Raw genomic sequence first — 22,777 nt, 5'->3', positions numbered from 1 at the left:
GGCGTGAGGCTTCGTGAGGGCGGTTGGGGGACCAAAACAGCATTTAAATATATAGTAGTGGGCAAAGGTGCCAGGGTGGGGGGGGAACGTGAGGCTGTTTGGGTTTGCAGCCACGGGAGAGCCCGCGGGCTTCGCCGTTGGAGATGACTTGCGAGTCGCAATACGTTTCTCCGTCCGAAGGCGTTTCGAGCTCCCTGCGCCCAGCCGGGGTGCAGGCTGCAGCAGCGCACGAGACTTCCCCGCCGTTAGCGGCCCCTCTTTAACTGCGCCCCCGGGGCCGGCTGTTGGCCTTTTCGGCAAGACGCTGCTCCAGGCGGCGGCTGGTTGCAGCCAGGAGGATGCAGAGGAGGAGAAATCCGGATTTGGGGTCGCGCCTAGAGCTGGCAGCGCTTGCTTTTTTTTTTTTTAAGGACGAGCAGCGCTGCTCAGGCGCACGCCGCTAGCTCGGGTTCTGCTTCGCGTGACCCTCTGCCGCCCCCGCGCCACGGCACGGCCCTGCTTACGCCCCGTCTTGTTTGCTCTGTTTCAGGGTTTGCCGGGTCCTCCGGGGCCGCCGGGCCCGCAAGGCGCGCCGGGTCCCAAGGTTAGACTCGCCCCCGCGCAGCCGCAGGTTTTCCCGGGGTATCCGTGAGATGGCCTCCGCTGGCGAGGCTGGCCAAAAATGCCTCCTGGCCAAAAAAACCCGTGGCAGGCGGTGCTGGCTGCGGGAGCTGTGACTACAGGTGGTAAAGAGATGCTATTTAACGCGTCCCGGGCTGCAAAAAGTAGGTTTTCACGCAGAAGGCGCAGGTTTGTTTGTCCTTCCCCTGGTCTCTGGCCCCTTCCAGAGGAAGGTGCCCCCGAAATGCATCCGCCCCCCTATCCCCCGTGGGAGAAATCCCAGCCCCTCCGAGCATTTTCCCATTGCACGCGGTGGGAGTTGGAAGCAAACGGGGAAAAACACTCGAAGGCGCCCGCTAGCGCCGGCCGTCCCCTGTGCCGCCGCCACCTCTTCCCCCTCCGGCAGCGCCCCCGAGCCGCAGCTGCGCTTCGGGCTGCACCCGCTTACCGCCTCGTTCCCACGCCTGCGCGCGGTTATCCCTGCCCTTCCAGTCCGCGATCAGCGGCCCGCAACCCAGAGGCGATTATCGTTTCTTTAAAACAAACTAACTTATAGAAAAGCATCTCGCAGGAGAACGGCGCGGGGCAGGATTCCCGTGTTTCTCGGCTTCCCAGCGCAGGCCAAATCCGAGTCGCTAACGAAGCTCGGTAATTTGCGGAAGCCGAAAGCTGTCGTTCACGCGCCTTGAGACGCTAAACCGCTGGCCACAACAGTTGATAAAAATGAAAGACCCGTTTCCTTGCAAAATGCTTTCCCGGGATGATTTTCTGATTTCCTTTTCCTCCGGTGCCGCTTCAGGGGGAGCTGGGCTTGCCTGGTGCGCCGGGACTCGACGGCGAGCAGGTACGCGGTGCGGAGCGCCCCGGCAGCGGGGCCTTTCGAAAGTAAATCTATGCTTTTCCCAAAAGCCCGGTTTCTTCCCCGCGGCGTTCGGCTGCGCCTCGTCGAGCGGCTCGCCCCTCGCTCGCGGCCTTGCCCTCGGCGGCGAGCGCGCAGGACGCCGTTCGGGTCCGCGGCCGCCCCGTTAGGCGGGCTGCTTTTACGAGCTGTTCGTGAGACGCTGTCTCAGACGCCGTAAGAAACCTTCCAAATCCTAAATTGCTGCTTCCCCCTCAGCTACCACCCTCGGTCCTGCTGCACCCGCAGAATCAATACTTGCAAGTTTTAATGTTAAAATATTTTTCCGTGAGCTCGTGTTGCAACACGGAGAAAAACAACGGAAAGGCAGAGAAGCCCGTTGTTCCGTTGAACGCGCGCGTCTGGAATTTGCTCCTAAGCAAGATGTTTTCTGTAAACTTACAGGGTCCCAAAGGAGCTAAGGGCGACCAAGGAAACGCCGGGATAATGGGACAGAAAGGCGAGACGGGAGAAACGGGCTTATCTGGTCCACCGGTACGTCGGTCTTTCTGTCCGTGTCCGTCTGCTGCTCAGTTCGTTAAGGTATTTGCTGCACAGACGCTTGGCGCCCGGCCGGGTTGTGCTCACCGAAGCGGTGGCCTGTCTGCAGCGTGTTCCTGCGCGGCTGGAGGGTGCCGAAGCTTTGGATTTTCTTAGCTAACGGTGACGCCAGTGCCTTATTGCAAGGGGCGCGAGGCGAGCCGAAGCGGTAGCAGAGCGGCGCCCCGAGCGCCCGTGTCCCTCGCCAGGAGGTCGCCCGCGCCCCGAGAGGCGGCCGTTGCCCTAAAACAGGAGCGTTTGCTTCTGGGAGAAAACCCGGGCAGCCCCGGGTGTGCGCGCTGGGGCCCTCGGCTCCCGTGAGGCAGCTGGGGTTTTGCTGGGTGTGGAGTAATGGGGTTCCTCAAGAAAGGAGAGCTAAAAAGAATTTAAAAAAAAAAACAGAAAAGCTCCTTTTCTTAAACAGCAGTCCCCCCAGGAATGACCAAGAGCTTGGCTTGCGCAAAGCCTGTAGCATAGGGGAAGGGAAATACGTTTTTCTGTCTTTTTGCTTTTCTGGAGGATGCATAACATTAGCATTAAATTCTTATCTTTTAGGGAGCTGATGGACCAAAAGGAGAAAAAGGAGAAACTGGATCCCCGTGTTTGCAGAATAACCACGTAAGAGGCTGGCGCAGCGACGTCTCTCCCACGAGCCGCGGTTGGGGCTGGGGTCGGGCGAAGCCAAGTGCGTGCGGGCTGCGCTAACGCCTTCAGCAGCTGGCGCTGCGGTGGAGAGAAGCAGAAAACAACTGTTTTCCACGAGACGTTTCTGATGCATCTAACGAGTTTATTCATTACGGAGTAACGTTTTGCATACTTGGCACTGCAAAGGTAGTTTAGGTTTTGCATTGGCGGTTGAGATATTGAACGCTGTTCTTATAATTACGTTCTGCTCTAAGAACACTCTGGAGCTTCTTTGCAGTTTTATAGGGTTTCTGTGTCTTTTTTCCTTGCTTTCTCATGTTTTTTTAATGGGAAAGCTGATGGATTTTGATAGTTCTTCTTTTTTATTATTATTATTAATGACATGAGAGCTCTAATTTTGTTCTTTTTTAATCAAAGAGACTGCTCTCCTTGGGTCTGTGTGGAAAACCATTACGTTTTGTGAACAGCAAATATACGGAACGGCTTGCAAAACTCCTCTGATTTGAGGCTCTCTAGGTTTATGTGCTAATGAGCAAATTGGCTTGTTTATAAACCCTACGAGCAATTCTTGGATGAGGAGATGCTTTGCCCTCCGTCACAGCCCAGGGCAGCCCGTGACGTGAGAGGCCGCGGTGCCCGCGTGCGGTGCGGAGGTTTCGTCCCCGCGCCGTGTGTTTTCCCGTCGCGCGGACGCTGTCGCGAGCCCCGCTAACCTGCCCCGTGTTTCCTCCCTACAGATCATCCCTGAGCCGGGACCCCCCGGACTGCCCGGCCCCATGGTAGGAGTTTGCAAAGCGGCGTGTAAAAGGGCAAAGAACCGTAAATTCATTACTGTGTTTGGTTCGAAGGAGGCCGAGGGGTGTTTTGTTCTGGAGAGGAGGGAGAGAAGATAAAACTTCCCGAAACTTTGTGGGATGGGAAGACCGGTTCCCCACGGGGATGACGGCATCTGTATTCCCGCAAATTTGCCTACACGAATACAGTTTTTTGCCATTAACTGTAGCGGGAGAGGATGCGGGAGCGATGAACGCGGTCGGCAGTTCTAGCGTGGGTTTCTGAGGGGTTTGGTGCCACCGCTCTGGAGGCTGGAGATGCCGAGGGACGAGGTCAGGCCGTGCTCGAGAGCAGCCCAGCCGCCGTCGCCACCCTGACGGTCCCCTCGGCCTGCAAAGGGCAGGATTAGCCGGGCCTGGCGGGGCTGCGGAGCTTGTTCAGCTCCCGTCAGAAAAGCTCTTGCCGAGTTCGCTCTCCAGAGTTAGTTTTTAGGGGTTTTATTGCTGCGTGCTGTGCAATCCAGCAATTTTCAGTTCTCGTTCCCACCGATCTGACGTAGGAGAAGCAAGTAAGCGACCACCTGTCTTGAACGGAGCTATTTGGCCGTCGTCAGTCGAACCCGTAGCTTTAACGAGACGCGATTTTGGGAAGCAAATGTCTTGGTGTGCTTTTAAATCGTGTTTTTGAAACGCGCCGTTGTCTCTCTGCAGGGTCCTCCAGGAATCCAGGGGCCTAAAGTAAGTCAATAAACGAAACGTCACCGCTGCTTCCAGGCTGCCAGGGCGTATTTACAGGCTCGCAGAGGACCATCAGCTCTGGGGCCTGACTTTTGTCCCTGTTTGTGACAGCACGTCCCTAGATTTTGTTCAGCAGTTGGCGTTTTTGAAAATAGGCTGTTTTTCCTGCAGAATACGTTTCTGCTCTTAAAGCCTCCTTCGCCGCGGAGCCCTGTTTGCCTGCAGCACAGGCAAGTCAGGCTTTCCACGCTCACCGGCTCAAACCTTCATTTTGAGATACGTCTCCTACGGTCTAGCCAAGAAGAAAACGTTAACGGCAGCGAGGGCGGGAGCTTTGCGTGGATCTTGCGGTTTTTCCTCCGTCCTGCTGCTGTACGAGGACCCAGCGCCAGCGGGTCGTCCTCGCCTTGGCCGCGCCATCCTGTTCGTGGCTAGCGCGGCTGGCCCCTCCGCTGGTCCTGCCCGCGGGCACGCTCCTCCTCGCCTTGAGCGGCTCCCAGCGCTTTGGAGGCCTCCGTCGGCACGAGCCGGCGGCGCCGGCAGCCTGCTGCTCCGTTGACGTCGCTTTCTTTACGCAGGGCTTGGACGGCGCCAAGGGAGAGAAAGGCGACAGCGGCGAGAAAGGGGAGCGCGGCGACGCCGGGCCGGCTGTGAGTAGCTTTCCCATCTCCGATTTCTGACTTACGACGGAAACCTGCCTTTCAGCAACTTCCCAAATGCCTTTTTTTTTTTTCTCCCCCTCTCCTTTAAGGGTCTCCCTGGTGCTCCAGGACTTATCGGTTTACCCGGCACCAAAGGAGAGAAGGTAACCGGCCGGGTGGGCACGGAGCGGTGAAACCCTCTCGCGGTCCTGAGGGAGGAGCGAGGGGCGGTGGCAGCCCCGGTCTTCGGCGGTGCCCCGCTCTAGCTCGGGGTTAGCGGCCCTGCGCTGCCTTCGTCACGGATGAGTTCGCTTGGAGTCGCTGATGTAGGAGGAGAAGGATTTACTACTACTAATTAGAGTTACTAGGAGTTACTACTAGCTTGGAAGGATTAACCTAAACCTGCTTTAAGACACTGTAAATTTGGAGCAGAGCTATAAAATTAATTAAAAGGTGCCCGGTGGCTTGCAGCGGCAGCTGCGTATTAGCTCGGTTGCTAAAGGACCGAGGAATGTTTGCTGAGCTCCGAATCAGCAGGAGATGCAGCTCAATGGCAGAGCAGTTCGTCGTGTTAACGAGCGCGAGCAGGACGCCGGCGTCGCTGGGCCCTCGGCAGCCGCCTCCTTCCCTCCGGCTCCGCTAGCCGTTAAGGGATGCTCGTTCTGGGAGGAGGCGAAGCGCTAATGAACAGGCTCCTGCGGAGGTGGCTTTAGGGACGTGGCGTTGCTGCGTCCGCCCAGCTAATCCTTGCGACGGGAAAAATCCTTTCCTTGGTGGTCGTAACTCGTTTTTAGTACCCCGTGCAGCTTGGTGCCTGCCTTCTCGCGCGGGTGAATTCTGCGCCCGTGTTCGCAGGAGCGTAAATACCATGGGAATATCCAGCTCCTCAGCGGTTAGAGAAAATGGCAACGCCAGCCCTGCTGCTGCTGCTCCCTGCTGCAGATCTGCAGAAGGCAGCTCACGGGCCTGACGGGCTGCGATTGCGCTGCCTTTAAGAGTCTCCGACTAACCTCCCTATTAAAAGACATAAATGCTTCCTCTCACTTGTCTAGGTTTCTTAGTTTTACCAGCATTTGTCTCCAGAGCTATAGCACCAGAGAGTTGCTGTTTTCAAGGATCTGTCTTAGCTTTCAATCAGTAACCGGGTCTAGTAGGGGCTGCTTGAATGACTAGTTGGTAGTATATCGAGGCCAAAACCGCAATCCAGCGAGCTCACAGAAAGCTGTGCAAGCTCATACTGTTGCTTCAGTAGTATTTCACCAAATACATGTAAATCTGCCTACAACATCAGACTCAAATACGGCATGTCTTTTTTTCTGTTTCTTTGTAACTGCAGGGAAAGCCGGGGGAACCGGGATTAGATGTGAGTATGGAACCCGTTGACTGATATGTAGAAACAGGAACCACGTGCGTGTAAAGACCATCAAACTGACTGGCATTCTCATGAAAATATATAGCTAACACTCTATGTACTATTTTCAGTTAAACAGGTGCCTTGCAGAACAGTATGTCAGTAGGAAATAGCTTAATTCAAGCCAGCTATAAGTCTACCACACCATGCATTATTTCTCAGCTAAGGTGCTGGGGGAGCTTCTCTCTTTTATTGAGAATATTTGTGCTGGGCTCAATAAAACGTTACAAATAAAGCACAAGCTTTTCCCAAGAAATTGCTGAGAAACGAAGTCAAAAAGGAAGCAAATGTCACGTTCTTCACCACGGGAGGCCGGGTTGATTGCTTGGGGTTGACTGCGCGGAACTGAGATGCTGGGACCTTTACAAAGTCAACTGACAAATCTTTTTTCTTTTTTCTTCTTTTGCCTAAAAATTGCTATGACAGGGCTTCCCAGGTCTAAGAGGAGAGAAAGGAGAAAGAAGTGAAAGAGGGGAGAAGGTGAGCGGGTTGTGGCTGTACCGGTGCTGGAGGGGGCAGCAGGAGAGGGGCAGACTGGCTGCTCCTTTGGTTGTGCCAGTGTTTGTGTGGCCCTAGTACAGGGCAGGACTCCGGCTCCCGTGGCCTTGGGAGTGGGTTTGCAAGCCTCCTTCCACCCCTGCAGCCCGCAGATGCCGAGGGTGAGCCGGAGGGGCCTGGCAGCTCCTGTTTGGGAAAAAACTGTTGGACTTTGGTTTCGCAAACTGCAGAAACACATCCTTAAAGCAAAGCAAAGCAGAGCAGGAGGGCTGGGAGGGGGTATGGCCACGCCGAGGAGCTCCATGGGGAGGATGGGGTTGCCCGAAACCACCTACTGACGGGCACCGACCTGCCTTCCAGCAGGAACCGGCCATTAAGCCATTCTGTTATGAAATGAATATAATCTATCAAAATATTCCCACCCAGCTTTAGTTGAAGATTTGCACATTCATGTAATTCCGTGGCTGAGGTTACATTAGTGCAAGTCTCCCTCGTTTGAACTGGCGCGGGGCAGGAACTTGCAATTGCTGTGCTGGTTAAAACTGCGTTGGTCTTTTCCTGCCCCTCACCCCCTTCTGTCCTTGACATGCTTTTTCTGTTGTGGCAACAGGGGGAGAGAGGAATACCAGGGAGAAAAGGAGCGAAAGGGCAGAAAGGGGAACCAGGCCCTCCCGGGCTGGATCAGCCTTGTCCAGTGGTGAGTCTTTTATTTCGTTCCTCTTAAGCTTGCATGGCAGCGACTGGAAGGGAGGCAGCGCTGGATAGTTCTTTATTTTGCAGTAAACCAGAGCAGATGGTTATTGTTTTCTCACTTTTCTTAATGGTTCGTTTTATCTGCACTGCTGGAAGTTCACAGCTCGCTGTAGCGGCTCCATATTGGCCCGATGGGAACAAGCTGCAGCAGTAAAAATAAGGGATCTTTGTGTAAAGACCTTCTTATTGTCGCGAGGAACAATGGGCTTCAGCAAGGCTCCTCAGCAGGCAGCGAGCCCTGCCGAAAGCTGCTTGCTTAGCTTTTCAGGACGCTTGGAATTAGGGAGCGACCCGATGCAGCGGATGGGAGGCAATCTGAAAACAAGGCCAGCTCTATCCTTCATCTCCGATGAAGGTCGACCAGGGGATGAGCCTGGCCCTAGCTCTGCCGCGCGGGGAAGCCGGTCACGGTTGGTAGCCGTACATCGCCAAGATAAGCGATGTACGAGCTAGCGTCCCCGAGGCTGCCGAAACGGGAGCCTGGGGGAAGAGACTCCGTTTCTCCAGCCGAGGTGGCACCTGGTACCGCAGACCTGGCCTCTCTCAGGCAGGTGCTGGGCCACCGACGTGGAGCGCCTGCACAGAAGCAGCCCAAAAGTCCTCTCTCCTTCCCCAGAAATCCTCCTTGATGTTTATGAGTCCAAGGAATAGGGATGTATTTCTCAAGCCCCCTTCCAGAACATCTCATTCGTTTGATAGGCCCTAGCCCGTACTGGTTTATATGAAGTTATTTGGCCTGGTAAACTTACCTCCTTTTCATTACTGCTCTTCATTTAATGACTAAAAATGGAGGTATCCGTTTGATAACATGCTTTGAGACTGTGGGATAAAAAACTTAAGGTAACTTGTATTAACTATTGAATTAAAATTACTTAAATATAGCTTTTAGAGCTAAGCACAGCTACACAGGACTAGTAGTGGCAGGTACTTGCTTAAACACGCTCCAGAAACCCACTTCTTGTTAGACCTTGTGTAAATGCGTGATTTTCTTCTCACTCTGCCAGCACACCTCTGTCAATCAAAGCTATCATATAACTCCACTATACCGGCAAACATCTCCTTTTGTCAGTATGCCTTATTTTGCTTAGTGAACGTGAGCTACGGTTATTCTGTTTGCGACGGATCACCTTTCTTCTCTCCCTGTGCTGAATGATTTAACCCTCATCTCTTGAGCTGCACTGTTACAAAGGTGAATCTCTGGTTCGTGCGTACAAGTGATTTCCCGGAGGACGGACTTGATGGTGTCTGGGAATTCCCAACCATACAACAATTCTGTTGACTTGCTGTGTCATCAAAAATGGATGCGTCAAACTTTGAACCCGTTCTTCTCGTTTCTGCTGAAACACTGATGTCTGTTTGAGTAACTCCTGTGTCCTTTATGATTCTTAACAAGCAGTTATTTTTTCAAACAGGGAGGTCATAATATTAAAGGCCACAAAGGGGAGCCAGGTTTACCAGGCCTGGATGGGGTGAGCGTGCCCTGCTCTTTGGTATAGTGTCTGCTTTTTCCCTTTCTTGCATGGTTTGTGTGTCCGTTTCTGCTGCTGCAAAGCCCTTTCCCAAGGAGTGAATCCCTCTAGGGAGAGAAAGGCAAGTAAATCAGGAGAGCGCAAACAAGATGCTGCACTTTGGCCTCCTACTCTGAGTGCCAACGTGTTGTGCCTTCTTCCCCCGGTTAAAATGACTTTAGATGCAGAGCATAAGCAATGGGAGATCATATAGGGAAGGCTCAATCGATTATAATGCTAAAAGTTAGTTCTTGGTTGTCTCACTGCCTGCAACCTATTTTGGATGCCCTCTTGCCTGTCCGTCCTGCAGCCCAGCGAGGCAGGTTCACGCTAGGTCTTGGAAAGCTTTCCCTCGCCGAGCGGCCGCGAGAGCCGTAGCTCTACGGAGCGGCGGCTGGCGGGGTGCGCTGGCGCTCTGGGGGTTAAAAGAGCATTTACTGTGGCGGCATGTAGTTCTGCACATGCTCGGGTTCAGGTCCAAAGATTATTCCAAAAGGTTCGTACTCTGTTCTCCGCAAGGACTCTGCATGACTAGCTAGAAGAGGTCATTGTTTTATTTTCCTTTTTTTTGAATCACAGAAAATGCTGCATGTTAGATGATTTGCAGTCGTCTTCAGAGAAACAAAAGGGCAGTAAGCTGTCTCTCTTTCAAAAAGTTAAATTGCTTTCATATGTGTCAAAGCCAATTATTAGCAGAAGGCCCTCTTCGACTCTTCGTATTTACTCCCCAGAGATGTCATATTTACCAAATATTTCCCACCCTAACTACCCAGGATGCACGATACCTACCTACACTGAAGGCATTGTAAACAGCGGTAGGTGATTTCTGCTGCACAGAACTGCTATGGGACTAGTTAATGAAGCACTTTACGTATCTCCGTGCTTATATACGCAAGGGTTAGTTGCATGCTGTGTGGGAGTGTCTTCGTTCCCCACCCTACCGTGCGGCGGAGGTTTGCTGTGCTCTCGCTGATGGCCTTCAGTCCACGAGTCTGTAGCATGAGCCTTGCACGCAGTTTGCAAAGCGCTTTTTAAGTTGACAGGTCCCTTTGGAATCACTTGAGTGAAACATGATAAAAACGCGTTGAGTTTTATGACTGCCAAGACGAGTATCTCGAGTGCACAGGAGGGAGAAAAGACCCAGGGCAGAAATCATCCCTGTGACCGCCCGTGTGTTAGGATGCACTGTACCAGCACGTCAGGACCTTTCCAGGTCAAACCGCTGCCCTGCGTGTTGCCCCCCTTGCCCTTCACCCCCAGACAGCTATGTAAATATACAGGTTGGACTTTCTTTTTTTATTAATAGATACGAAACAAAATATTGACTGGTGTCAGCGGAAAAAGTTGTATGGTACCTAGGTACTGTTTGTGTTATAGGAAAGTACGTGAAAGTAGCTTGACCTGGTATGCTGTGAGTAGCTAGAGAGGGTAACCTTACTTCGCTTCATCTGTTTTATTGGGCAGAGGCTATTTTACATATAAAATCAATACAGAATACAAAAAAATGTGATGACTGGCATTTACAGTAAAAAATGTAGAAAATGCGTTTTTGACCTCTATTTGCACTAGGAGTTATCTCCGCTGCGTACGCATCCGCGTGACTTCCAAGCCCTAGTTAATCTGGAGGCGGCTCTGAGGGAAGGGGCAGCGCCCGCGTGCTCTCGGTAGCTCTTCTGTACATGCAGAAACGCGTGCGGTCAGAGATCCAAGAGCCTTAAAAAAAAATCCCACATCAGAAAAGGCAAGGCAGGTCAGCTGTTTCTTCTAAAGTATCTTGAATGAGAGAGGTGGTCATACATAGTCCGTTCCTCTTCTACGCATTTCCCTCCGTTTCACTGTTTTCCTCCTGCTAGGTAAACTCTTTCGGCTTTCTGATTTCTGTACGTTTTCTTGTATCTCCATCAGAAAAAAAAACAAGTATTTCCACGCTTACTCCCTTTGCATAGTCCACAACTCATCCTATTCCAGTCAGTTCAGCAACTCAAGGTTTCGCAAAGAAATTAAGCACTGCAGACTCGAATTTAACATAACCAGGATATCATTTAAAAAAAAAAAAATTTTTTTTAATCCCCCCGCAATCTGAAACACACATATTAACACAAGGTACATTGCCACATCATGTTTTCCATGTATATGTCTGATCGCAAATATCACTACCTTTTAAAGCAGATTATGAAATTAATTAACTGTGGTTCCAAATTTTTATACCTGTTTACATTTTCTTTTTTGCTTAAAGAAAGAAAAAGCGTGGTTATTTTTTTCACCCTGGGCTGGATTCAATTTTGCGTTATGCTTGACACACAGATTACATTGCCTGCATATTTTTTTTTTTCCCGAGGGTAGATAAAGTACGTGGGTTTTGCATGGTTAATTATCCTGAATTGTGCTGCTACGTCTCTCATCATTGCGAGGATTGAACTTCAGGTTTTGGGCTGTGATATTTCAGTCATTGTCAGCAGAAATTAAATCGGTACCTTCACTTTTGCAGGGACCAGATGGACTGCCAGTAGCGGGATGTTGGCATAAGGTACAGTAATAATAACTATTTATCCTTGGGTAGCAGAGCGATTTTGGCTGCCTGGTGACTGTTGGAGCTGCTCCGTTTCCTTTACGCAAGGGACGGTCTACCTTACAGAAAGCGTCATGCCTTGCGAGAACAGGAGTCCATCTACTTTGGGATCTTGTTCCCCCCAGTTGTAGACTGGTTTCTGCACAAGAAGCGGAAAAAACACCCCAAAAGCTCGCTATCCCTGAAAAATCATTCTCATTAACACTGTCAGTAACAATCTGGCTCAGGCTAGCGCACACTGGGCCTTCATTTTGGCCCGAGTGGTTTAGGAGCCCGTCGTGCAAAGACTACGCAGTTCTGCAAATCGGGCTTGTACAACTGCAGTTCACACCGGATCTTTTAGCTGAGATTTTCATAGTCAATCACCCTTTTTTGGTCACAGAGTTACAAAACGCTCATTTCCACCCAGACTTCCTGCCACAGTAATTATGCCTCCGCACCTACTACGCTGCTTCGGCGTTTAAATGGGCAGATCTGGGTACGCGTGGTCAGACGCTTGGGGACGTCTCGCCCTGCGCCCCCGGAACGGCCCGGTTTAGGTGCGGGGCCGTCCTGTGCGAAAGACGGCTCCCGCGAGAGCGACCAGGCAGCTCTCCCCCATACCATGAGCTTTTGATCCCGACTTTTTAAGAGGGTGCTGTAATCCCGTTCTCCAACAAGGCCATGGCACCGGAGCAGAATGGAATTACTAACCCGGTTTCAAACATATGGTCCGTGGGCATAATTCAAGTTAATAGCAAGCGCGCTACTAACTGGCTGCAAACCCTCAGTTAGAAGGTAAGCACGCCCTTAGCAGATAAAAGGGTTTAATTCTGTGGAAAGTCGTTTGGATGTACTTTTAACGTTAAGAAAAAAAAATGAGCATCAATCCTTACAATATTAACAAGAAAATTAGTAAATGTAATGGAGCAGTTCTCCGATTACAATGGTTTTTTTTAATCTATGTGTTCTTTTGCAGTGATCTCTAAGCATGAAGCACAGTGTGTAAATAATGTGATATATTTGGATCTTTCTAATTTTTGTATAAAAAAGGAACCAAAAAAAAACCCTTCAACAGTAATATATTGACCTTTTTTATACTGGATTCTGTCACTTATGGACTTTGAAAATATTGTAAAGCTCCCAAACCCATAAGATATGCATGATAACATCAGGATTTGATCAAGGCACCACTAACAGTAGCTGGGAATGAAGAGTGGTCACTGCTGATGCTGCTGTGTGAACTAACAGCCCTGAGACAGCGTGTTGCCTCGTGTGCCTTACAGCATGAAGGAGGGAAGATCCCTATCCCAGTTAGGCTCTCAAACTCTGTATTTGCATTGCACGTGCACATTAAAAGGATGAAAAAAACTGGCTGAAAACAAAAAAGAAGAAAAGGACGCAGCCCTAGAGATGAAAGAAGCTGCTGTATACCATCTGGCCAGAGAGAAGGAGGACTTTCAACTTGCAGAGGAAACAAAGCTAAGCTCCATTCATTGCTACCTGCTGTTGCCACGATGGAAATAGCAATCCTTTGGTTAAAAGTAACAGTCTATATTTCAGCTACTATCAACAGAAACTTTTATCTCAAGGGGAGACACCTCTGGGTCCCCTTATGGGTTCTTTGGCTGAAGATCTGCAAATGCTCTGTTACTGCAGAACTCAAATTCCTTAGAAAACCTCGACTGCGATATTTCAAAACACAAAAACCTAGCAATACTTTTAGTGAAGAGAGCTGCAGGATAGGGAGGGCTCTGCTGAAGCCTTTTCTTAGGCAACAGAGCAAATAATGTTGCTTGCTATTGAGGTTCTCGGAACTTAAGAGTTTGGAGTATTTAATTCTCCTGGTTTGGAGGGTTCATTTGTATTTGATTTTCTTGGTTTACGTGGTTTAATTGTAAACTCTAACTGTCTGCATACTCTTCTTGTCCGCCTCTTTCTCTCCCTCTTTTTGGTCTCTTTCCTTAAATTTATCTGATCTCGGGCATATCCCATGCAGAGCAGAGTCATGAATAAAAGGAAGATTATGATTTCTGTCTCTGCATATGGCATTAGTGAGACCAATAAAAAATTTGCAAACTATTCCACTGTTAACATTTTTAAGGATGTTGAAAAAATTACAGGCTGTGCAGTAAACAGCCGTAAAAAAATATTTCAGGGAGGAAGAAAATTCTTTACAGGGAGTCTGTTCAGCTTAAAATGAAGATCAGGAGGCAATCGGATTCCTTTGCAGGGAGGAGGTATTTTATAGAACAAGTTCTTAAATTGAACAGAGAAATATGTACGAAGATCCATCCATTGGCTGGAAGCTGAAGCTACACAAAAATAAAATAAGCCAGGGATTTTTAATAGCGAGGCTGATTAATGATAACCAGACCAGTGATTGGATCCCCATTCACTTTAGCGGCATTTTGATTCGACAGATCATTTCTGGAGGAAATACTTTAGCCAAATACAAGTTGCTAGGCTCAGTGTAGGAGTCTGAGGCGGAGTTAAGAGCCCGTCCATGAGATCAAACCAGACAATGTGAAAGAGCTCTTTGTGGCCTCAAAGAATGCAGAAGGAGGAGAAAGGGAGTCCTTTTTTGTATACTGAGTAGATCTGGACCCTCCATTAGATCCTTGTTCCGCTGCGCCTCTGAGGGCAGCTGGCGTTGGAGGATTTGAGGGAGGGATGCGATCCAAGGGCAATCTGCCCTGTACAAACCGACCTAGTGCTAAGTTAATTCTCGCTCTGGTATTCTGAAGAACGGTAGCAACATGCTCAGTGCTCCAAGGAGATGGGCTGAAGTTTGACTGATGTTTGTGAATGCTTATCAGTGACTGTGTCCTAGCTGTCCTTGAACTTATTGTGTTAGCGGGGAGTGTTTGCTATTTGCTGATAAATGCTGAAATGAACATCTAGCTTGGTAGATGTGGACATGAAAGACTTATGGCTATAGGCAGTGCACTTTTGCTACCTGTCTTTGATAGCTGCTTAGGTTCTGTACCTACACATTGCTCACTTTGTGGCTATACTTTGCATCTTTACCAGTTATTGACAGTTGTTGACCGTATTCTTGGTCACCATATAGATTAAATCTGTGCAGATCAACTAACAAATCAAGAAACAAGAATTATGTAATTCAAACAGCAATGAAAATGCATTTTATTTACTTCCATTTCATGATGTTAGCTATCGCTTTTGGTGTGGGGGGGTTTTAAAGGCTTAAGGAGCAGTTGGAAAACAAGCTCCCATTGGCTTTAGTGCTTTTGAAAAACCCCTTTACTGTCCCAAATTAAAGCTAAATTTGTCTTCTGTGGAAGGTTGAAGGCAAATCTCTCATTGATGTCACTGGGAAGAAGATCTGTAATTGTTCCCTTAGTAGTATACAGTTGATCTTCCCATCTCCCCCAGTCATCTCCAAACTAAAGGAATACACTACTCCAAACCACACTGCGGGCCTCTGCACTCAATATCCTGCACTCGTCCTGTTCATGGAGCTTCTATTGATATCAATGAGAGGTCAGTCCCCAGAATGACTGCAGAAAAGCACAAGAATCTGGAAGTGTCCACAAACAATCTACAATGCAGATAGAAAAGTCTTGTTTTACATATGCTGGCAAAAACTAAACAGCTTTCTATCTAGCTCCTACTTGAAGAAGTTTGATATCACTGAAGCTACAAGACAAGCTAACCTCCAAAGCTTATGAAATTATATTAAAATTTATATTTTCTCTGAGGAAATACCCCGAAGTCCTATTATCTTCAGGTAAACAAGTCAGTATTCCGTCTTCAACTTGTGGAATATCCAGTGCTTGTAGGCATCAACTGTGACCACTGCCAGGCCTGCAAAACATTGATACAGAATACCAGAATAGTGCTTTACCTATTGCTCTAACAGCTCTGCATGGCGGCTTTCCCCCTCCCAACACAGAGCCGCTGTTGCCGCAGAACCCAAGACATTTGCTCGTAACGGAGGAAGAGAGCTCTTTTTAAATTGACTGAACCTCTTAACTGGGGTTTTTCTTCCCCATCCCCAAGGCACAGCCTGACCACTCGGGTTTTCATGCCAGTTGAGGAGGAAGGCTAGAATCATCATCCTAGCGTAGGGCTTTGTGGCTGGTCTCCCTACCTGTGAGCGCTAACACGTTGGCTGCCAAATCTTTTCGTGATAATCTTTGGAAATCCTGGGCAGATGCCCTCTGCACAGGTTATTTCTGCATCCTGAGCACGGCGAGTCCAGCACATACAAAGCAGATTCGTCTGTGCACTTACAGCGAGTTGAGTACGTTCGGGATGTCGCAGTTACTGCACGTGTACAAATGAGCAGCCGGTGTGCAGCAGTTTCTCTGGACTTCTGCCACTTCCATTTCCATTAGAAATGCCAGCAGAAATGGATCCTGCAGTATATGGCAACTATTGCCACTTCAGCTATGAGGAACTTGACTAGTAGATCTCAAGGATCTGCTTGTTATAAGCCTGGTCTACCAATCCCTTTTGGCACCAAAGCAATTGAAACCTGTGCAAAGGAGAACTCCAGGTGAGGTACAGATCCCTAAGCCAGGCCCTTGCAGGGATTGCACTTGTGATCTGCAGTGAAAGTCTTTCCTGGGCGTAACTTGGCGCACTTGGTCTGTAGATTCTGAACTTGATAATCCTTATTCATCAGTTAATGCAGACTGACAAACTGTATTAGAGTAACTGTTCATTTTATATTGATAGTATGGGGTCTAAGAGAAAATCTGTTTAGATTTCTATGCGTTTTCCAAACACACATTTAAAAAACTAGGTTGTTATATGATAAATTGTTTCAGGACAGTCATAACCTCATTGGGAAGAGTTAAAACCATTTGCTTTGCTCAGCAAATTCATGACAGATCAGTTGATGATTTTCTCCTTCCATATGAAAATGTTTATGTGGGTCTTTTCAAATACTTTGAATTTGCAAATAGCTCATGAAGATAAATTTTACATATAGGTAGTACTAGCTGCCTCACTCAAAACTCAGTAGTTATCTCAGCCTCTTACAAAGCATGGTGTTTGGGGGGGGGGTCCCCCCTCCCCAGAAAATCCCTCTATTCTTCCAACTTGAGAGAATGTAAATTTGTTTTTCAGGAATTCAGAAATACAGCTACATGCTACCACTAGATGTCAGTAGCAATAAAGATGATTGACAAGGAGGCTGCTAATGCTTATGAAATATAGGTCGTTCTGAGACCAAGCAACTGATTTAGGTTGATCACTAAAATACTTCATGTTAGCTTCATGAGTTCATCAGTAAACAAAGATTTTGGTTAAAACACTTAAGTTACTAGTCTTGGAGAAATCTAAAGCACAGCCAAATTCGTGTTTATCTTTGTTTTCTAGTTTATAAAACGGAAGAAAATTACTTGGTCTAATTTAACTGACTGTAAAAGCATGGTGATTTCCCTTTTGCTCAGATAACTATGTCTGTCTGCTTCCTCAGAGCAGAGGACAAGCAGCTTGCTTAAAGATCGACTTGTTCTATTTAAAATCATAGCTGACAAGCAACTTTCCAGTTATTACCAACATCCTGCCTCTGACATAGTGTAGCCCAATGAATTTTGGAAGCAAAGTTCCCAGGTTGAGTCTAAGGGTGCCAGAACTCACCAAAACCCCCACAAAGATCTCCGCTTGCGAAGCTCCGCAGCACAGCTGCCTTGCCCCAGCACTCAGCAGCTCTAGTCCGTGACCGTAGCTAGAACTGCTTGTTGCGTGTGTGGGTTTTGATGTTGGCCTGGCTCTGTGCCTGCCCTGGGAGCTGAACGACTGCTTTGCTTGGGCCGCGTGAAGGCAGGGTTGCTGCTGCAGCACCCTTTGGTCTGGGCGAGCAGGCGGGGAAGCTCTGGCTGTTGCTCTGGACCTGGCTAGCGCCGTGTGCTCTGGGAGCGGCAATGCTGCACCAGGCTGCGAACGGGGAGAGCTCCCTGGAGCTTCTGCTGGGAATAGACTGGGGGGAAAATAAACGAGGCCAAACGTCCCCCTTGTTTGTGACTCCGGTTTAGTGCCAATAGCGCAGCGGGAGCCCCGGGTATGGCACGCACCAGAGTATGAACCCCATGCTTTGGCCTGTCTGAGGGGCAGACGAGACGGAGTTTTGCAGCTGATCTAACTGTAGGCTTGGCTGGCTGGTTTAGCGGTATTTCTCTGGGTCATGAAACAGGTGGCAGAGAAAACCCAGCCTGTTTCCAAGCCTTAATGCATTGGGATTTTAGTTAACTTTTTTTTTCTTTTTTTAAGAGACATTTCCACATGCTTTAGTTTCATAAGGGAGAGTCGTCTGTCTTGTATACACTGCTTCTAACACTTTCTGTGTATATAATGATGAATTTATTTCCATAGGGATTTTTCTCATATTTAAAAGTAAGAATGTTTCTTCTAATGATAAAATGCAGAGCCTTTCTGGTGTGTTTTTCTTTTTCTTTTCTTTTTTTTAGGAAACCAAAAGATGAAAGATTTAAGGGAGCTTTTATGTTTTGTCACTTCATAAATTTAGTATGTGAAATTAAGCAAACCAGTGAAACGTGCGTGAGGTCTCAGCAGTTCAAGCCATCCTGTGTAATGATGAACTGGAGTGGCTGAATGCTATCCAAGGTAAAATATTTATTAAATGTATTCTATGGAGAATGACACAGGTCATTACCTATGATTTTAAAGACTGTTAGAATCATCCATTACCCATGAAGTTGTATGTTTATTATGGCCAAAGCTTTCATGCTAGAAAGCCTGTTTTGTAGTTTGGTTATTTTAGTCTTCTCCCCCAGAGTGGAAACTTGGTGTCACACTTCAGCTGGTGAAACTGTGCACAACTATATTGACTATAATAGCGCTAAACCAGTTTACACCAGCAAAGATTTCAGTCTACAGTGTTTACGGTCAGGCCAGACCACAGCTCAGAAAGGATCTGTGAATTTTTGTAGATGTGGCACAATCAGCCACGTGTACAGGACTCTTGGGCTAGAATGAAAGATTGCCTCACCCTTTTGTAATACACAGCTAAATCCAAGTCCCATGATGCTTGAAATTCCCAGTTTTACTATAATGACAAATAGTCATCTTCAGTCAATATAACTGTGTCCCATTAGTCTGTAACTTCGATAAGTTTGTATAAGGTATTGTATGTCTTAGGTTTCATGGCCATTGAATACTTATTTAATGCTGCCCTCTGCAGGAGATCTTTTATATACAGAAGCAAATTTTATGCCGGGAGGGAAAAGAAACTTTTTTTTCCGCTGTCCCCTAATTGACTGGACACACAGGGAGGGTGCATCTTTTGCATTTTGAATAGTTCTTTGTAAAACAGATGTGCATAAATAGAAACTTGAACTTTTTTCCCCCTGAATCCTGTATTTCTGTCATGGGCAATGCCATCATAGTCTCATTTCTTTTTCTTAGTCCGGTTGTTACCCAGACAATAAATTTATGGTGTTATTAAAAAAAAAAAAATCTATCTGTAGTAGGTTATGAGCCAAGTTTCCATTTTGAAATTGTAGAGAGAGGAAGTTTCCAATTATTTTCTTTACAGACAACAGATTTATATGAAGAGGCACAAAAATACTAGTAACAACAAACGATAAAAATGTTTAACACTTAGTGTCCCAAAACCACTTATCTTAGACAAATACTGTATTTGTCTGATCCAATTCTGATGAGTGAGTTTGGTTCCAACTTACGCTATCATAGCTAAGAGCAGAGTTAGTCCCACTGTCTTCAATATATGTCTGAGGATGGAGTAAAACCTCAGTACTGCTTTACCTCATTTGAAGCACACAGTAAGTTTTACTTGGTGTTTGCTAGTGTGCTTCGTAGCACGGCTAGGCTTCCTGGAGGATCTTCCAGGTGAGAGATGAAGTATTTTGATAGATTTCGAGAGGCCTAAGACACTTTAGCTTGCAAGGCAATCAGTGTGGCCTGCTGCCTTTGGAGGTACTGACCTTGGCAACTTTACAGAACCGCATTTATGTAGGAATAAACATTTCTTGAAATCTTTTGCAAGTGATTTAAAAAAAAAAAAAGTTCTAGCAAATAAGGAAGGAGAATAACATCTGGCCACTCTACTCCAGTCTCACTGCTGTTTATTGGAGTCTCCTGCCTTTTAATGGTGTTCCTGGCCAGACAGTAGTGTAGTACAGTTTGAAATACTTCATAGCTCCATTTGGGGGAATCTGTTGCTTACTGAAGTAAACCAATAAGCACAAATCTCTTTCTTAGACTGTCTTCCTTGATTATAGTTTACATTTGTAAACTAAAAGTGACATCTGCTAGTATTTCCATGTTCCCAGTTGAACGATTGTGACTTTCCTATATATCTGTGTATCATTAGATGGCGTAACAAAAGGGATGTCCAACTGTTGTATAACGTGCAGCTAATAAGTGCTGAAAACCTGTCTCTTAAAAATGAATAGCAGAAGGACTTAATAGCTTGAAGGACTCTATACTACTGTAGAGACCCTGGGGGGAAAAACCACAGGAAAGATGGGAAACATGAGTTTTGAATGCACAAGAGGTGGCATTATTGGCAATGGAGTGGAGTAAGAAGTACATTAGCATTTGTGGTTTTCCTATGTCTTAGGACAACAATTAATCCCTGTCCACTAAGTTCTGGTAGAAGTTGCCTCATCATTGCTTAGTTTAATGGAACAGTTGGCTAACTGTGTGCGTCTGTGTGCGGTTTCTTATATAATGCAGATATTAATGAAAAGAAGGTTAAAATGGAGATATCTCATGTATCTGAAATACATTTCTCAGTAAATGACACTAATAGTGCTTGCTGCTTTTTTATGTGCTGTTAAACACTGAATGGTATGCTTAACTTTTAAAAGGGTATTTTACATGGTTTTATGAGGTGGGTGCATATCAGATCTGCATTTCTGCAATTAAATAAGAAAACTTAGGACCTGGTTTTGCAAAGCACTAAGCACCCACATTACTCACTGAATTTCCAAATCAGACAGATGAGGTAAAATGCCGTTAGCTAGAAAGAGAGTTGGAGTCCTGGTGTGTTTGCTGGCTAGCTTCACAGATGGCGTGAAGTTTTATAGAAAATTTCATAGCATAAACTATTTGCGGTTCTTTTTCAGTATCTTACAAAAAAAAAAAGTATTCAGTAAGAAGATGGTTCAGCACAAAATACCACAGTTAAAGCTGATAATCAAACCTGAAACAAAGCCACCTGCTGTGTTGTATTCATTTACTCTGGACATACAAATCTTTTAAAACTGGCATGTATTCTAGCATTTAGGTGCAATTTCTGAGGTTACATATTTTGAAAAACTATAAGTGCTGGTATTTAAAATCTAAATAAAAATCTGACTTATTTATACAGTTTAGGAAAATACATGCAATATGTGCGTTATCTGTCCTTATTTGTTTGAAGTTATGCTGATAAGGCTTAATCCTCTGCCATGTTATGCAAGTGTCCCTTATTTATGTGAGTGGTTGCATCATTTCAGTAAGATTGTAAGAGTAAGGGCTACTCGCATGTGTGTGTGCAGTTTGCACATCTTGCAAAAAATAGTTTGTTTGAATGTATTTACATGGTATTTTATACAAAGCTGACCTAAATCTCTGTAAAATGTATCACCTTTAAAAATATAAATATATATATAGAGATATATATATAAAAAAATACAAAAAATGTACTTAACATCTTTATTTGCAAACTCTTTGCAATTTTTAATCATGTACGTGCCATGGAAAGTGTTCCATTTACTCATTTCTTTGGGGAACAACTGCTTTAAAAATGAAGGCATTATTAACAGTATTACTTATACATTGTTTTAACATGTAAAAATGGTATTAATTAGTACTGCATCATTTATTTCTAGTTTACAGCTGTAATGGACAGTGCATTAGTTTGAGACCTCCAAAACCATGCTTTCTTGAGCTTTCATCTGTAATAAAAGTGAACACTAGATTTTAAAAAATGGTCTCTCTGTACAGATTGCTTTTACAATTGTGTGAATATGTATAATGAATTCTGCATTTGTAACCAAGAATAAACTTTCTAAATTGTAAATGTGCAGGTTTTTATTATAAATAGCTACTAAATATCTTACTCGGACAGAAGTTCAAATAAAGATTAATCCTTGTTAACTTTTCCTCTACTGTCTTCTGTTACTTGAAAACTGATTTTTATGCAACAGGTAAGTTCTACTTCCTAAGTTCAACACTGTTTTAAGTGCATGACAATTTGTTTTTGGATCCTCCATATTACACAAAACTTAAACTGCTCCTGTGTTTATCAAGTAACTGCAACTAGAGATAATGATCAGTGACTGTATTTAGTCAGCATCAGTCTGTCAAGCATGTAGCTGAGAAAGGCTTGCTCTATTTTCTGGAGTGCTCTTAGCAGATGTTGTCAGTTTAAAATAAGAAAATGAGTACTTGGGGGAGGTGAGTTTGCCTTCTTTTAAAATGAAGCTTGGTGAGTTTATGAACTGAGTTATAGGATATAACACCTGCAGTGGTGGAGGAGTGCAGGCGCCCCAGGATGTCCCTTCTGGTTCTATATCCTCCTATTTTTCTTAGTGATTCCAGTCCTGAACAGGAACACTGCTCCTGTTAAGAGGATGACCACTCTAATTGATGATGGTGCTTCCCCCTTTAATCCTAACCCATTGCCCCTCCTAGGATATCGCTCTTCAGTAGTCAGTCAGTCTGCTCATCTGTCACCAAACATAGGAGTGCAATGTAAAGGTTTCGTTTGAACTTTTGTTTGGACAGTGGAGTATGTGTTGAGCAATTAATACAGTTGTGACACGTAGGCCACCATCCTGAATTGTTTTCTAATGTAAAAGAAGCTTCCTCAATTTATAAATACCTCAAAAGAGGATGTAAGGATATGAAGGGCCTTCAAAACACTATTATGTCGGAGGCACCTGGTACCAGAGAGGGATCTGGGGCCACACGCCACTGCCAGTGCTGTAACGCCACGCACTGCACTTTGCACTCTGCTTTCACGTGAGCTGCCAGCAGCCTTGCCAGCTCCCAGCGGAGGCAGCCTCTTCCCCCAGCTGGTGCTACAGCAACTCTGAAACGAAGCCACTGCTCCTGACACTAGAAGCGTGGAGTCCAGCCTCGCAGGCGGAGGAGTCCTAAGGCACGGGTGAGTTACTGTTCTAGTCTTTGCAAAATCAGCTCACTAAAGAGATGCTTTGGGTGTTTTTGGGGGGGCAGCCGGGAGGACGGGCTGTTGGCTGCGATAAGGAAGGCACACGGT

General features: G+C 46.6%; 2 protein-coding genes and 1 long non-coding RNA gene across 6 annotated transcripts in view; 2 read left to right on the top strand and 1 right to left on the bottom strand.

Moving 5' to 3' along the window:
• The window catches only part of COL23A1 (collagen type XXIII alpha 1 chain), a 190,994-nt gene extending 177,359 nt beyond the window's left edge, over positions 1-13,635 (top strand). The window contains exons 17-28 of the mRNA XM_067305139.1: positions 530-583; positions 1,400-1,444; positions 1,904-1,993; positions 2,594-2,656; positions 3,421-3,462; positions 4,168-4,194; positions 4,773-4,844; positions 4,946-4,999; positions 6,172-6,198; positions 6,673-6,726; positions 7,355-7,441; positions 11,494-13,635. Of these exons, the coding sequence (XP_067161240.1) occupies positions 530-583; positions 1,400-1,444; positions 1,904-1,993; positions 2,594-2,656; positions 3,421-3,462; positions 4,168-4,194; positions 4,773-4,844; positions 4,946-4,999; positions 6,172-6,198; positions 6,673-6,726; positions 7,355-7,441; positions 11,494-11,541 (663 nt within the window). The 3' untranslated portion in view covers positions 11,542-13,635. The remainder of the gene's footprint in view (positions 1-529; positions 584-1,399; positions 1,445-1,903; positions 1,994-2,593; positions 2,657-3,420; positions 3,463-4,167; positions 4,195-4,772; positions 4,845-4,945; positions 5,000-6,171; positions 6,199-6,672; positions 6,727-7,354; positions 7,442-11,493) is intronic.
• HNRNPAB (heterogeneous nuclear ribonucleoprotein A/B) overlaps positions 10,287-22,777 on the bottom strand; it is a 31,758-nt gene continuing 19,267 nt past the window's right edge. The window contains exon 7 of one of the 4 annotated variants that reach the window (XM_067305135.1): positions 10,287-10,718. In XM_067305135.1, the coding sequence (XP_067161236.1) occupies positions 10,621-10,718 (98 nt within the window). In that variant the 3' untranslated portion in view covers positions 10,287-10,620. Of the gene's footprint in view, positions 10,719-14,676; positions 15,382-22,777 lie in introns of those variants that run through there. The other 3 variants (XM_067305134.1, XM_067305137.1, XM_067305133.1) reach the window with 3 other exon arrangements.
• Positions 15,392-21,651, top strand: LOC106487208 (uncharacterized). The gene is made up of 2 exons (XR_001293029.2): positions 15,392-16,075; positions 17,994-21,651. It is a non-coding gene; the product is annotated as an uncharacterized lncRNA (long non-coding RNA).

This window comes from Apteryx mantelli, chromosome 14 (assembly GCF_036417845.1).
Source record: "Apteryx mantelli isolate bAptMan1 chromosome 14, bAptMan1.hap1, whole genome shotgun sequence".
Classification (NCBI taxonomy): domain Eukaryota; kingdom Metazoa; phylum Chordata; class Aves; order Apterygiformes; family Apterygidae; genus Apteryx; species Apteryx mantelli.
This window is presented reverse-complemented; position numbering and strand designations above follow the sequence as displayed.